The sequence below is a fragment of the Cardiocondyla obscurior genome, linkage group LG18, assembly GCF_019399895.1.
Source record: "Cardiocondyla obscurior isolate alpha-2009 linkage group LG18, Cobs3.1, whole genome shotgun sequence".
In the NCBI taxonomy this organism is placed as follows: Eukaryota; Metazoa; Arthropoda; class Insecta; order Hymenoptera; family Formicidae; genus Cardiocondyla; species Cardiocondyla obscurior.
In genome coordinates this window covers 3,213,715-3,229,871 of record NC_091881.1, presented here as the reverse complement: position 1 = coordinate 3,229,871, position 16,157 = coordinate 3,213,715, and the positions used below count along the sequence as shown (strand labels likewise).

Here is a 16,157-nt window from a genome sequence, read left to right as displayed (position 1 = left end):
TTTCACTAATAATTAAAGTAGCAATATTATTTGAATAAATTTATCATTAATTTATCTTTTAATAAAAAAAATATATAAAAGAAATAGCATAGTATATTTTATATTTATTTCTCTATTATTTTAAATTTTTATTAAACAGAAATTCTAAATGCTCTAAGTTTCCTGATCTACCTGAATAAGAGAACCGTAGCTAAGACTACCCTCTTTCACATCAAATCGCCTTTTCCCTCTACCAATAGGCGGAAAAAGGTTTAGAGGTAGAATAGGGGCCAGTATTCCCGACTAGAAAGGAAGAAAGAGAAAGAAAGATCCCCTCTTTCGCCCCGACTCGCTGCCCAAGCACAGAGAGCGGTTACTTACGATTCTACAGTCAACCTCTGGACATCCACCTGCGAGGACGGAGGTACTCGACCCCACTCGACATCCGGTGCAGTGACATGAACAGTGTTTAAGGAAGAGAGAAGCGTATGCCCTAATTCTAATATTCCTTTTTCGGTATTTATATCTTTTCTTTTTTTTTTTTTTTATTTATTTACGCAATCTCGACAACACTACGTTTGATTTTAATGTAACCTGAAGATTCCTGGACCGAGAAAGGATTTCTAACTCAAGCTGAGACAAATGTTCCTCGCGGTGAGTAAGAATAAACGTTTATTTGAAAATTATATGCCAAACTTAATCACTGTTAAATTATTTTCGCGAGATAGATAAGATTCACCTCAAACGATTAATTTTGCAAACATATAGAATTTAAATCTAAGTTCTAGTAAAAATTTAAAGCAAAGCTCAAGTTTCAACAGATTGAATAGACCATCGTGAGCACGGTTCGACGATTATAAAATCCGACCTTCGCAAAATAAGATATCAAAGAACTATACGAGCAGATAAATAAAAACCATAAACATTCAAATACTTTTCCCAAAGAGACGATTATCTTACTAAATTTGAAAAGGCTCCATGGTATTTCGAACTAACTTGGAAATAACTTAGAAATGTATTGCATCTTATACATTATACGATTCATATTTTCCTCTTTTTATAAAATATTTTTTATAACATATATATAATTAATTACGTGTTACGACGCAATTGTTAATTATCAACCGCAAGAAGGAATTTAAGCCTTGCGGTGACAGTTAGAATAATTTATTCATGAAACGAACCACCGAAACGCATGTACCGTTATCAAGCACAAGAATAAGTAAACGTACAACTCGATAACGTTCGACTTGTATGTATGAGAGGAAACGGCGCGACGTTTTGGATGAATCGACAATACCGTTAGATTCGGCGACGCTTCGCGTATGGACCGTAAAGAATCCGTTTCTCAGAGTAAACGTAAAAACAGAATATTCTCAAAGTTTTTTTTTTTGCTCAATTCTGCTAACAACTGCGCTTCTTAATTAAACGTTTCGCTAATTACGAGGAGAACGGAATATAAATATGAATTACATGTAAATAAATACATATACCGTCTACTCAACTTACGACTATGATAGCTCTTTATCTATAAGTATTCGCTTGCCTCGGAATTTCGATCGATCGTATTTTAAATTCAAACCGTGTGCAAATCGTATATACACGCCGCGTCTCACCGTGACTTTCGTGCGAAAAAATCCAGGGCGAAACGAGAGACCGTAAAAAAGGACCGCGTATATCCGAGAACGCGCCGGCAGGCGTGAGAACGCTTTTAATTAACCGCAAGGTCGCAACGGTGGAGTAAGTAACGTTATAAAGCGGGACGTATGTATATGTATAGGAACGGAAGACGTGGTTCGCGAGATCTGGTTAGCTCTTTCTCTCATCCTACGAACCTTTTCCGACCTGCGGAATAATTCGCGTTACGGGAAGCGCCGTTTCGGACTTTGATTAATCGTAACGTTAATCGAGCACCTATCGCGTCCTTTCCGCGGCTACAAAGAAAAAGGCGCACGGTTGTTCTTACGCTCCCAGGGCGGATAATGTCAAGAATGTGCGACGGAGCGGAAAGAACAATCAGGGAGAGAACTTTAGCGCGTAACGAGGATAATCATCTTTGGACCGTTGCGCGAATTTATCACGTACATCCATGCCGGTAGTTATCTTTTTCAACTTAACTTTATATTAACGATACGTCTCAATCGCATCTTTGATCTTAGCTGAACCGCGCTGCCGTAACAAGATCTTATTTTCTACCGATATCGTTTTGATCGTGCTTAATCGAGTAAATTTATAAGTTATAAATGATTATGCGGTAAACGAGAGAGATCGTAGAGATCAATGCCGGGATCAAGGATTTGTCGAGGCAACAGGTACGAGAAGTGCGAACCTGCACAGCCGTCTCTCGATGGTCACGGCCATTGATCAACCTTGGACGGTATCCGTTAATGATTTCCTTACTTTCCCATTGTCGGCCGTGACTTGTTATTTAAACCCGTCAAACGTCAATCAAATCGCTCAAGAAGCAATAATACCCTCCCAAGATTTTTATTGATTACTCTCTTAAGAGTATGATAAAACATAATGCAGCAACCTAACATTAGAAGATTCTTAAGTGAAATATTTTACAGAAATCATTCATCAAGGAAGAAATATAAAATTCAAAATTCTAAAAAGTCTGAGCTCTCTGGGAGATTTTAATAAAGTTATTTAAATTTTATAAACTAAATTAAAATTAAATAACAATTTTTTTTTCTTTCTTGCTTTTTTAATCTTTACCATCTTTATAACTTGTTTTCTCTTCCTCAAAATACAGATCTGTAAAACTGGTCTCCTTAATCGTGCCAGGGTTAATTGAATCTCGTCCAGCGAGGACTCGCGTTAACATTGGAAAGCAATCCCTCCCGCTTATTATTCCGTGTAGTAACGCGGGCGTCGATATATGCGAAAATTGCAATCAAAATGCAACGACGTGCTTCTTTTCGAACGCTCGATCGCTTTCACTCGTAGTAGCGCATAAGCGCGCATAACGGATTTTGCATGGTCCCACCAACCTACAAACCTCGAACTGCACTGGGAAGTCATGCATCGATTATGCGATCGCTAATCATTATTCCTAATTCGCGATTCTCATCCCGTCGTTCACTCTCTTTTTTTACCTCTCTTTATTTCGTATGTCACGATTTTCATTGTACTACATAGCAGATGTTGCGAAAGGGAGAAAAAAAAGGGGGTACGGATTCTAGCCAGCGTGATTTTTTTCCTTCACGGTAAACTTCAACTGCGAAACGGAATTCCTTTCGACACGGATTCCGAGAGCGAAATGATAGCGAGGCTCACGTGAACTGACTATTTCCCGGTGATTATCCGTTACGTTAAATTACTGCTACGTACGGCGTTTATACGGCGAGAAGATTAATTGAAGCGGTACACCGCGATATTTAAGAAAATGTGATCAAAGGTTAACGAAAATTGAAAATATTCAATTTTCCAATAAGATAGCTGGTATCATATACAAATATATTTCACTTACCTCATTTGATTTAGATGCGCAGCGGTGGAGATATACAGCTAGGTAAATAAAACGATCCTGTAACATACAAATAAAATATTAATTGTAGAGACGTTTAAAGATTATCATAAAAAAAATTACGCGACTCTAATTAATTTTTCTATTAAATAATTTATTTCTTATCTGAATAAAAGTGTTATCGAAATAATCAAATAATCCCAATAAATAAAAAAAAACTATTAACTTTTTAAAAATTAAATTATGTTTAATATATGAAAATATTAATTTAAAAAATAATGCTTACCGATATGTTGCTCCACCGAAGCAGGATGCCCTTCCTGGGCCTCCTCCTCCTCCCAGATGGGACGTGACGAGTCATCCTTCCGCGCTGGACACTCGTGAAATCTGACCGCAATCGGATGACTCTACTATCGCGGGAGCTAAATCACCCTTTCGCGCGACCCTTTCGCCCAACGGCACTCCCGTTCCTAATTTTCGAAAATAAAATTTGCTCGCTCGTCGATGCGAAGGCGCGGCATTCTGCACATTCGACAACTCTGTAACACACAAAAAAAATATTTTATTTGTAGAGATGCTAATAATAAAAAAAACTTCAAGTTTTATTATTATAATCGTAATAAAATATCATTAAAAAAAATATTATTTATAAAAATATCGCTTGTATAAATATTATAAAAATAATCTGTCGATTATGATTCTAGAATTCGTGTTGGAGAATATCTAAAAAAGTAGCGATTCACTCAACACAATGGCTTCGATTCAGGAAGCTCCGTTGTGGAATTTTCTCTCGAGTTGTAAAGTGCGTGCTCACACCTGCGTGTGTCATTTACTCTTGCTCTTGACCTCTTGCGAACTCGAGTTCCAAGACCGCTCGCTCGTTCGCTCGCGAGTTCTTCCGTCGCGCTCTGCGTTCTTATCCAACCTACGCATGCTGACGCAGCATGTGTGTGTTCATCGCCGGCGGTATCAATTCTTATTAACAAGAAGATAATACCTGCCCGGCAGGATTTCGCTCGCGGCGAAGCGCTTCCCTCTACGACTATCACTTTATCTAATGTGGCGTTACATTACGTTGACGATCTTCTACCGTAAATGATGCTACAATATCTACACGTAATATCTACCTTAGAATATGTCTATGCTAAAACATCACTTTAGACGCTACACATAGTTATCTAACGATTATTTCAAGTCTCAAGACGTGGTCAAATCACATAAAACATGATTTTTTTTAGAAATTACGATAAATACGAAAGACTTTTTACATTCAGAGAATAATGCCAAAGACGTGCCACATTTAAAGCACGTTTAAATATTTCGAATACTTCGTTCCTAAAGATTTAGAATTCTTCCTTTGTTTTCAGATGTCCAGGTGTCTCGGTCTAATACTTATTATCACGGCTTTTACGTATGCGTATGGTGCCAACAAATGCGAGGGTAATGGTCTAGGTTTAAAATATGTATGGGGTGATGCCCTGACCGATTCCAATGACTGCATAGGACCTAATAACGTGCAGTATCCCTCGTAAGTAATAAAAAAAAAAAAAACTCTTTACACTTTACTCAAGGAAAGGCAAATCTACGGGAAAAGCCTAAAATATATTCGGAAAAAACCAGGGAAACTAAAATATTTCCTAAATTTATTTTGCCATTTTTTCTTTTAAATTTATTTCGTTGATAATGAATTCAACTGCGATGAATTAAATGCATGACGGCAAGAATTATCGAACTATGTTACTGAACTATGTTTTGAGATGATTATACTCAAAGTACCGGCCGGTAGTATGTAAGAGAAGATATTAATAATAGGTAGGCAGAGTACAACGGATGTTATGTGTACCGTTCTCGTAGCGCCGCGATATTGAGGAGCTACAGAAACCTCTGGGCAGGCAGTAGTCGAGCCGCGCGATCGCATCAGCCACGGACGATTGATCCCGAACTGACGAGGCAGGCGCTCTTACACAACTACAAAGCGGCCCACGGGGATTACTCTATCGCCGGAAGCTCCCGGAACGGTAAGTTCGCCTTTAACGTGAAACGCACGGATACTCTCATTCGCTTCCAAATCGCGCGGGAAGAAGAGATCCATATCCTAGATTCGCTTAATCCTGCTCTTTCGTTGCCATCGCACGCGAATCATGTTTATCACGTTCTTATCTAAATACGTTGCAGCAGTTAATTACGTCGCGACCCAGTGGAAGTTGTTTACAATCTTGTTAATCTTTTGTTAACCGGTTTTATATCTGCGCACGCAGCTCCGCTTCCTCCTCTGTTTCGCGGCGGAGTTTATTTTAATCCTCCGGCGAGGTATATGAACGAAAGCTAAGACGCATTTGAATTAATAAATCTCCCCTTATCTCGATGGAAATAAATTGAAAGAATTCAATCATCCGCGTATAAATAAACGTTACCGAGTAATCGTCGTAACAGAAACGTTTCGACAAGCAGAACTATTAAAAAAAAAATAGTAACGACCAATAAGACAGTTTTTTTTTTTTGGAGCTATTACTCGTTTTAACTTCGAGAGAACGACTTCCACAAGGTCTCGCGAAAAAGCCTATTGAATGCCCGTACTTGCAGACGCGAATTATCCGGGAAGCGCGAGCGCTCTAGCTTCGGTATTCGCATAAAACGACCCTGTTCCCACGTAGCCGAAGACCTCGAAAAAAAAAAAAAAAAAAAGAACTTCGTGGAGGTGAATAGCTTGCTTCGGGCACCTCGAGCAGGCTCCACGAAAATTGGAACGCCGGTCACAAGATGGGTACCGATCGGCGTGCACAGACATTTACGATCGCGGCTTACTCGTTGCCCTACAGCCTTCAGTTATGCGGCTGTCCTGACACGAAAACCCGCTTCTAACCGACTTCTAATCACCTCGTGCTTCCTGACCGGTCGCCAGAGTTTCTGAGAAATTCGTGCGCCCGAAGAGATAATCCGCGCGACTTCTCCGATCCGAGGGTTTTCCAGATCGGAGGAGACTTAGTGCTCGATCCTCCCGATAATAGCCGGTCGACGGCGCACCGATGGGCCAGCAATAAAGCATCGTGTTATCCGACCAATACAGTTATCGTTCCTTGTGCTCATAACGGGACCCTCCGGCGAGCCACTCGTTTCGAGCATATATGCTCGTCTCGAAATGTTCAACGAAGGCCGCTGATTCCGAGAGCGAATCTCGGCTTAACGCCAGTTACGCGATTCTATTTTCAGTAAGCTTTATTCGGTAGATAATTATTTGATGATATATTTAATTTGAAAGATTAAACATTAAAAAAGAAAAAAAAAAAAAATTATTTTACACTATTGCTATCACGATTCAGGTAACGGGTTTATAACGTGACTATTACTCATTCATGAGAAGCGTCGTCTTTTTAAATTTAAAATAAGTATCGTAGATGAAAATATACTTAACGCTTATAAATTAAAGAAAAAAAGATTTTTTTTTATCTTTGTAATTCCAATAGGGGCTCATATGAATACCGTATTCTTACGGGACTATTTCATGTTATACCGTATTGTAAATGTTCTACTACTGTCAATAAACCGCACTAACGTCTTACGTTAAGTATACATATTTGCGCTTATACAGATAAGATTAAAGTGCATTTAATTTTCTGCAATTGTGTATCATAACGAGAAAAGCATATACGTATTTTCACGCGAAATGATTATCATTGGATTTTCAGGGCGTGCATTTTCCGCGAAGGAAAGTTGCGGCTCACCTGCCAGACTTTGTAAAACAAGGTACAATACCACGGCACCTATGTACGGGATCAGTCTCACTAGCGGACAACCAGTAACGATCGTACAGAAGTTCCCTGATCTTTTGCAGCAGGTAGTCTTCGAAGTATGCGAGTGAGTATCATGATCGAAATTTTCGGGGAAGGTTTTCAGTTTAAAGTGTGCTCGAAAATTAGAAAAAAAAAAAAACCAGAACTACAACTTAAAATTTATTGGTGCCTAAGTACTCGACTGTTTTTATTTTTTTAATTTTTTTTTTAATGCACTTAGCTGTAACGCTCTTTCTGCAGTTAATTTATGCAAATGGAATTCGTGTGTGGTCAATATTTGCCGACACGATATACTGCATGAATTTTTGAACGGTGATTTATAAAAGCAGCGGGACATCGGACCAGATTGAAATATAATTCACCTGGGCCGCCCGCTCGCTGAATTAATTCAAATGTGGCACAGTAGGACGAACTGGTTTACAGCTCTGTATTCGTGATCGACATGCGCCTACTTCTGAAATTTTTTTAAAGCGAAATTTATTGCCAGATGATTCGAGCATAGCTCTGTTAGCATCAATCATCGCTAGCAAGCCAAAATCACGTGTGTTAAATAGTACAATTAAAAGCCTCTTGCAAATATCGATAGAAACCGCGCGCGAAGAAAACGTACGTATGTCTATTAGCGGACAGCGAGATATGTCTAAGCAACTTATGATGCAGAATAATGAGAAAGAATCGCAAGAAAATAATTGAAAGGAATGCTTTGTTTTTCGTTCAACTGTTGCTCGTAAAGAATCATCTTGTAACGATAGACGCAAATGTCGTAATGTACGCGAGCAACGTTAATGCACACGTCCTACCTCGTGGTCTACGCGTTACATTCGAAGTTATGTCAGCTTATGTATTCAAGCGGTACGGAATCGCTCGCGCAACGCAATCCGTAAACAGCCTCTCTCGCCCGGTGAACGAACCCAGCAGAGACTCTCTCATCGGTCGGTTGTTTCAGATCGAAGGAATGCGACGTGGTTCACGGCGAGTGCACGCAGACCTACGTACCGTACCTGTTTCTGGTGATTCCTCTCGGTCCAGTGACCTTGACCGGCCAGGATTACGTACTAGTGGAGAACGGTTGCGTCTGCAAGCCGAGAAATTCGGCAAGCGGTTCCAGTGACACGCCGCCGTCCGTTCCGAACTTCTAATTGCTCGTTCAGCTCGCAGGTCACTATCATTTCTGATCGTTCTCCGCTCGCGAGGCGACAAAATTCATTTTAAATACCGCGGCCCTTCTACAAGCGCCACGGTACAGGGCGATCTCGGGTATTAAAGTCCCGAATGGCTCGATAACGTTATCGATGCGCGGAGCTTAACTACTATTTCTTGAAAGAAATCTCCCCAGTAAGAATTTATAGATGCATGAAGTGAATTTCGAGATGTTATTTATTTTACAAATTAATTCTCAATAGCATAATTAATTTTCTGATATAAAACACATGTTATGAATTTTATCAACAATTTGTCTGATTAATTATTTGTCTCAATCTCGAAGTTTCGTAAAAACAGATTCGAAAAGTCCGAGAGGAGGACGTTTTGCGCCAGTCACATTAAAATCAATGTCAATTAATAACAGATTAACAACTACGGAGCAAACTAAATTGAAGATTTCTTTAAAGAAATAATTCTAACGAATAAATTGCCCTTCGTCACAAATCGCAATCTTCTAAGCTTTGTTATGCGTTTGTGACGTCCGGTCAATTTGCGAGACCAATCGACAAGCTTTTCACGAAGACGCGAACCCATCGACCGACATGAACCGCGGAAGATAAAACCTGTCGCAATTGATGGATTTCGTCGGCGAGAAAAATCTGTCTCGACGAATTTACATATCGTTTTTCTTTAAGACACCTGAATACTTTTATAGGCTGATACTCGGCGGATGAGTCAAATCAGTCTGCTCATTTAGTTACACACGAGCCGTAATATAGAACGTGTTTCTAATCGAAATCTGCTCACGAGTAGCCGGAGTGTAAGGACGACTTGATCGTCCTCCTTCCGCTGTCAATCCTTCTCTCTTTCTCGTGCCAAAAGCCACGGCAGGACACATATTCCAGCCGGCAAGTGAAAAAGCAAATCGGGGCAGTGGACGGACGCGTCGTTTCGCGGAATCCGGTCTCGGAATTCGATCGAGTTCACTAGACTCGCCGCCTACCCGAGCCGGTTTCAAGCAGGTGCAAATGGCGTTCCAGGTGAGCCTGGATGTCCACCGGCACGAGGAACGTCGTCCACTGGCTGTCTCGCTCCCTTAAGCGCTACGTCGTCGTAAAATTATATCACGCGCGCTATTATATCGTAATAAAATCAACGCGTTTTACGTTAGAATCGGTCGAGGATCTCCCGACCTGTACGAACGGTCATTCGCCGCTGTAATTTATCTTTACGACATTTCGTACACTTTTAAGAAACCATCCTGCCGATTAGGATTTCCGTGTTGTCCGAGGACACTGAACGACAGATCTACTGTACATCGCAGCATTAAAATTTTATACTTCCTAGAAGAAACATAACGTTTCTTTAAAGGTAATTTAATTTAGAAGCTAATACGCTGTTGTCTACATTAAGTATCTTTAACGTTAAATCTGTAAATTTGACTAATATAAATAATAATCCGAGAATAACATTCTGTTACTTCAATATAATCTTTCTGATGATGCACAAGTCATTAATTAAGATATTAAATTATCGTTAATACAAAACCCAGCGGATCTATCGTGTGACAACACCCTAGACGCGTATTGATAACTAAAAACGCCAATTAAAAGCGGTTTAAAGGGCGTCTTCAAAGCTTCCCTTATTATTTTTTTCTTTTTTTTTTAAGCGATCTTTTCTTTTCCTTTTTAACACTCACGTTTCCCGTAACTCTAGTAATTATGGTAACACCGGCACTAAGCGTTCTCCATTTACTGGGAGTATGTCATCGTGACTTTAGCCTGCTGACCCAGAGAGAAAGAGAGAGAAAGAAAGACAGAGAGAGAGAAGGTCAAGATCATCGTACTACTTCCTGCCCCGCTTGTGTTACACGCGAGTCTCCCCCGACGCGAAAGACTATTGCCCCGTTTGCGCCGGCTCCTCCAAGAAACCGGACCTCGTAACAAAACCTGCATCGTGACGGACGTATATATGTACGTCGAGAATAGAGCGTACCGTGAATTCCGATGAATCCCGTAATGTACCGTTATCCGCCGGGTCCCTCTCATCCGGGCATCTCTCGTTTCTCGTCTGCCTGCTCATCATCACAGATGACGACGAGAAGGTGCGCCCCGTAACCGAAAGTCCGAAATGAACGAACGAGGGGAGGCTGGGCGTTTTACACAAGCTATTCTACACGGGACCTGACCGAGTACAACAGCGAGATTTTGAAAGTAGCGAGTTTTAAAGAAAAAAAAAAAAAAAGAGAGAGAGAAAGAGAGAGAGAGAAATTGACGCAGCGATTTCTACGGCGAATAATACGGCAAGGACATAATGCGTTAATTTCTAATTGCATAAAAAATTATATTAAACGATCCTTTTCCTTTTAGCTCAATAAAACGACCGCCTAAGCTCTTGTCTAAGAAGAGAGAGCTATTTCGAAAATGTTGACGCGCAATACAAATGAGTACTTCGTCATTTTCATGTCACGTTTGTATTTATAGGCGTAATAACGCATTCATGTATTTATAATTTATTATTAGATTATTACATATTAAACTCTGTAACTTTTTTTGTTTTTTTTTCCCTTTTTAAACCCTCCCTGCTCCGCTTTTTAATTGTTACACGCAGCTTCGTTAATTTTTATGACATTCTGTGATAATTGAATAATTGCATTTTAGAAGCTTTGTGGAATAAGTGGCGGCTACTACGTAACGATGTGATCATCATACGTGATTTACGACGTACTCGAGAAACACAGCTACGCCAACGATCGCGATTTCTCGTAAATCCAGACGGAAAGATGCTTGCTTCTCTCACGCTCCAGCATCCTCTATTTTTAGTATATATAACGGTATACCAAAAGAGTTACATACATACGCAAATGCAACGACAAAATTTAATACTTCCCCTGTGTACAAGTTATAACTATCACGTTAACAAAAATACTTAAAATAAAGTTTCTTTCATTGTCTATTTAAAATCACAAAAATCTTTCGGCTATTGAAATCGGGGAGAGCAATGACAGCAAGAGTCGTTCCATTAATCGCTCTAAAATTTTATATTGTCCGGCTGTCGATGTTTAGGAACCCACATACTAATCCTTGGGGTGAAAAGGTCTTGCACCCGGTATTGTTCGATCGACTGACCCTTCTTATGACGGAGTGACCCTCTGCCGCTTATTTATCAAGTAAAGTTACGACTACTGTAACTAAACCCCTCGCAATCGATCTCGCACAGCAAAATGTAGAATTCGTGTGAACTATCGCGCGAATGAGCACACATGTTCTTGAAATAACAACGTTTTCCAACGGTTATTGAAATTAAACAGCTACTGCCTTTTATTAATTAATTAATTTCTTTTTTTAACGTCACAAGTCAATTTACAATTAAGCAACATTTAAAAAGATCTCGTCAAATTCACGAATTGAAAATTCTCGCCTAATATTAATGTTAATTTTATATAATTTTATTATTTTTTATGTCGCCTTGTAGTATGTGCATTACAGTTTGATTTCTTATTCAAAAAATAATTTAGATAAATTAATTTATACTTTGGAAATTCGCATAAAAATATATAAAATGTTTCACTACCAATATAGTAGTTTCGGCAGATGAAGTGTAACAATAGGGTCAAACCGATCAACATAGGTCAGCTGTGCGCTGTTTGTCCTTAGAAAAGGAACGCCATTTGCGCGTTGCAGCCTGCACACCGTTTGACAAAGGGTCAGCGATGATAATTTTCACAGTAACAATAGTCTATAACGAATTATTACTTCAGCTTTCGTGAATTTAAACGAATCATAATAATCATAAAATTGTAATTAATAAATTTATACTTTAACTCTTGCTTATCATGTTCTGGAAAATCGAAGAATATTCACTGATAAGAAATATTAACAATACTGTTTCTTTCTAATCTCTCTAGATAATTTTCTGATAATAAATATGTTTAACAGCTATCATAAGAGCAAAGAGAGAGAGAAAAAGAGAAAGCGAGAGAGAGAGAGAGAGAGAGAGAGAAAAAGTGAGGAAAACGCGAGAAAAAGGGGAGCACAACCGGAGAATCATCTATTAATCTAAAGGATGGGATACTCGGGTCGTGATTGGATAAACAGGCGAGAGAGGGAAAATAACACTACCCCATCGACAAGATTCAGGAATACGCTATTTCATTTTGGGACTGAGAGTGTCATTGCTAGTTCCAGCCACATATAGCTTTCTTTAAATATTTAATACTTATAAATTCGTAATGGTACATGTGTAAGGATAGTGCGTGATAAATTATATATTGTGAATCAATCTGAATGCTCAATATTTTTTTTAAGTGTATAAGTTTTATTTAAATAATTTCCAATGCGAAATATCTCTTCAACCAAAAAGAATCTCTAATTAAAAAGAAACCAAAGGACAACTGAGATGCATCAGGTTTGATTCAATAATTATTTTTTACTACTAATAATTTATAAAGTAGAATTTCTTTTCTATATTAATATCATTAATATTCGATTATATCTCTCAAGCAATAGAATTGATTAATATTTGTTTCACAATTGCACGCGGTAATCAATTTATTTAATTATTTTTTTAATTTATAAAATATTTTCATTAAAAATTAATGTTGTAAAAATAATTTTCAATACGAGAGAAGAGAAAACGGTTTTTACAAATTTGAAATATCATAAAAACAAGAATGAGGAATTTTGTTTTCAAAACTGTGTTTGTAAGTTGAATTCTTTCTTGCCATATCTTGACTTTCTTTGAGATACATTCTATTGATTCTTGAATGGACATTGGTTATTTAGTTTGTACACATACCGAAAAGTATCTGGTTACAATAAACTTACACATTCGGAAAACAATATTTAAAAAGAAAATTATTTTGTCTTATTAATTTAGATTCAACAGAAAAATTAATTTGCAGATAAAAATATTGAAACAATTTCTCTCATTTCGGTGCTTTCATCGATCATTGCGCCAACAACAATTCGTCGAGAAATAAACGAACATTTTTCGAAGAAATTTTTTTGCCTGTTACTCGTTTACCGAGTGTAGCAGACTACGATTTGCCTACAAAAACTTCAATTTTTCCAAGAAATTTACGAGTTATACAAATATCATGGATGAATATCAAGCTGCGAGCGAGAGTATTTCTAGTCCTAAGCAAGATATTTTGCAGTGTTCATTATGTGCATTCGCAGCATCAAACAGGTACGTTATTATAATTAATCTTATAATTAAGCATCGTATAGTAATTTTCATAATTATTTCATGTCGAGCTGATAAACGTTATAATAATGTTATGATAATTTTGAAAAAAAGAGTTTATTTAAACATGCCGTACATTAATAATCCTAAATGTAAATTTTAATAATTTAATTCAATCATAATTGTAATATTATAATAGTAAAACTCAAAGACCAACATTCATTAAATTTATAAATTTTTAGATCAGAACTGAAGAAACATTTAATTAGCCATTGCGCATCGAAACAATACAACAATTCTGATTATAATACCGTTCTGGGATATTTATCAGTCCTTAAATCTACTTCAAATCCGAACAGTGATAGCTGTTCCTCTTTCGTACTAACAGAACCGGAAATAGAAGAGTCCGACGCATCTTCTCTCAATGCCTCTCGGATAATCCGTAATGTTAACAAGCGAAAGACAAGCTTTCAAGAAACTAAGAAATGTAAGCATTGCAATTTCATAGCCAACACAAAAATCGAATATTGGGAGCACATGCGGAATCACATTGAAAAAGGCTTTTCGTGTACGAAGTGTTCTTTCGTTACCAAGTACAAGCATCATATGACCCATCATTGGCTTAGTATTCACGACGGCTCTAAGCCCTTTAAATGCAAGAAATGTTCATACATGTGCGTAAGCAAATCAATGCTGTCCAGCCACCTAAAGAAGCACTCTAATATTTATTCGTACAGATGTGCGAGCTGCGAGTACAAAAGCAAGTTTTGTAACGCTTTAAAAAGACATCTACGAAAAAAGGGCCATCAGCCGGCGATGGTACTAAACGCTGACGGTACGCCAAATCCGTTGTCTATCATCGACGTCTACGGTACTAAACGTGGACCGAAACAGAAAACACCCAGCAAAAAACAAGAGGAACCAACCACCGCTATCATGATGACTACTACGAATAATCAGCTCGATTCAACAGTGACTTCACCATCCTTGCCTTTTCACAATTCGATTATTCATTATTCAAACATGACCACGATAAACGGAATAAACGATGGACATTGGATAAATCAAAACGATACGATTAAAAATGAACCTAACGCCATGTTCCCTTACAACGATTTGGTTGCCGCTTTTAATCTGTCGAGTCAAGTTTCTTTTTGCGAAGACAAGATATTTCATGAAAAATATACAGAAAATATGCAGAAGGCAAATAACGTGCAATTAACCGATCCATTAACAGAATATGCAAAGATTTTATGTACCGAAGATTGGTCCTCGAAAATATTTCTTAAAAATTTACCTGTGACTCATCTCGACATGACTAATAACGTTAACAAGAGAACTGAATCTACAGATGTGCCGTTGGATCTCAGTAAAACCGAACAGAACATTAATAATAATAAACTTCAGTTTCATTCATTAATAAAAAATACTACGAACTCATCAAAAGATATAAGGACCAACAAACGTAAAGGTAAAGCGATCAAACTGGAACATTATATAATGGAAGAAGACACGGACGAACAAGAGCAAAACAAAGATGCGTTTTCTGATTTTCTGCCGGACAGTACAATCGATTTCTATGAAATAAATGAAAGGGCAAAGGAGATTGAGAGTGAAAACAATTTATTCGACGCCAAACTCATCTGCCACTATTGTGAAATTGTATTCGGCAACGTAGTTATGTATACCATGCATATGAGTTGTCACAATCTTACACATCCTTACACATGTAATATGTGCGGTAAACAATGCAATGACAAACTATCCTTCTCTCTACATATCGTTCAGACGGAACATTAAATAAAAATAAAATTGCTTAACTGAGTATTACCTGATAGATTTCGACCAAAGAAAAACTGCATGCCTTATAAATACACGAATTATCAGTGTTAAATTTTTATATAATTCTAACATAATTCTAGTCAAGTGCACCAAAAGCTATAAAGCTTACTTCAATAACCATTTACATTTGCCAACTTGACATATAATTTAAAGAAGAATGCATGTTATTATATGTATGATTTTTAATACAATTGATAATATATATGTATAAATATGTTTAAACAATGCATAGGTGCACACAAATCTTGAGTTGACAGATCAATTTTGATCAATATTATATTTAGATTTATTATATGTGATGAGATATATGTAATATATTCTATATGCATAATGATTTGCATTGCTTATTAACTTCAAGTTAATTGAATAAAAATATAGAAATTAATACTACAAATTTAATTTTTGATCATTTTCACATGTTGCAATAATAAAACAAATATATATATAATAAACATAGTTATTACATAAATCTCTATTTTTTTTGTCAAAAATAAAATGATGGAAAATGATGGATGCTGTGATTTAGATTTAAATATAAGGTTTAGATTAATCAATAATATTTTTCTTTCTACACAAAGTTTCTTTTCTTTTTTTCTTGTATATCTGTTGCAATTGGTAAAGTAAAATGCAACAATAAAATATTGACTATATATATACCAAAATCTGTAATAAGAGGATATATTGTCCTTTTTTTTCTTTAAACATTTCTTTAGACTATCATAATTTTCTTATTTAAGACTATAATT

The 16,157-nt window shown here is 37.3% G+C and overlaps 2 protein-coding genes and 1 long non-coding RNA gene across 4 annotated transcripts in view; 2 read left to right on the top strand and 1 right to left on the bottom strand.

Moving 5' to 3' along the window:
- Positions 1–16,157, bottom strand: part of LOC139109664 (uncharacterized) — a 51,563-nt gene that overhangs the window by 33,135 nt on the left and 2,271 nt on the right. The window contains exons 2-3 of one of the 2 annotated variants that reach the window (XR_011546877.1): positions 3,735–3,987; positions 3,452–3,508 (exon numbers count right to left, since the gene is read on the bottom strand). This is a non-coding gene — a long non-coding RNA (uncharacterized lncRNA). Of the gene's footprint in view, positions 1–3,451; positions 3,988–16,157 lie in introns of both variants that reach the window. The other variant, XR_011546876.1, reaches the window with a different exon arrangement.
- Positions 45–12,789, top strand: LOC139109646 (uncharacterized). Its single transcript, XM_070668884.1, has 6 exons — positions 45–495; positions 580–633; positions 4,816–4,976; positions 5,303–5,466; positions 7,135–7,303; positions 8,186–12,789. Exons 2-6 carry the CDS (start codon positions 622–624, stop codon positions 8,376–8,378), a joined length of 699 nt encoding a protein of 232 aa, XP_070524985.1. The 5' UTR covers positions 45–495; positions 580–621; the 3' UTR covers positions 8,379–12,789.
- LOC139109636 (protein hunchback-like) lies at positions 12,597–15,424 on the top strand. Its single transcript, XM_070668870.1, has 3 exons — positions 12,597–12,789; positions 13,286–13,572; positions 13,812–15,424. The coding sequence occupies exons 2-3, from the start codon at positions 13,481–13,483 to the stop codon at positions 15,367–15,369; spliced, it is 1,650 nt and encodes a 549-aa protein (XP_070524971.1). The 5' UTR covers positions 12,597–12,789; positions 13,286–13,480; the 3' UTR covers positions 15,370–15,424.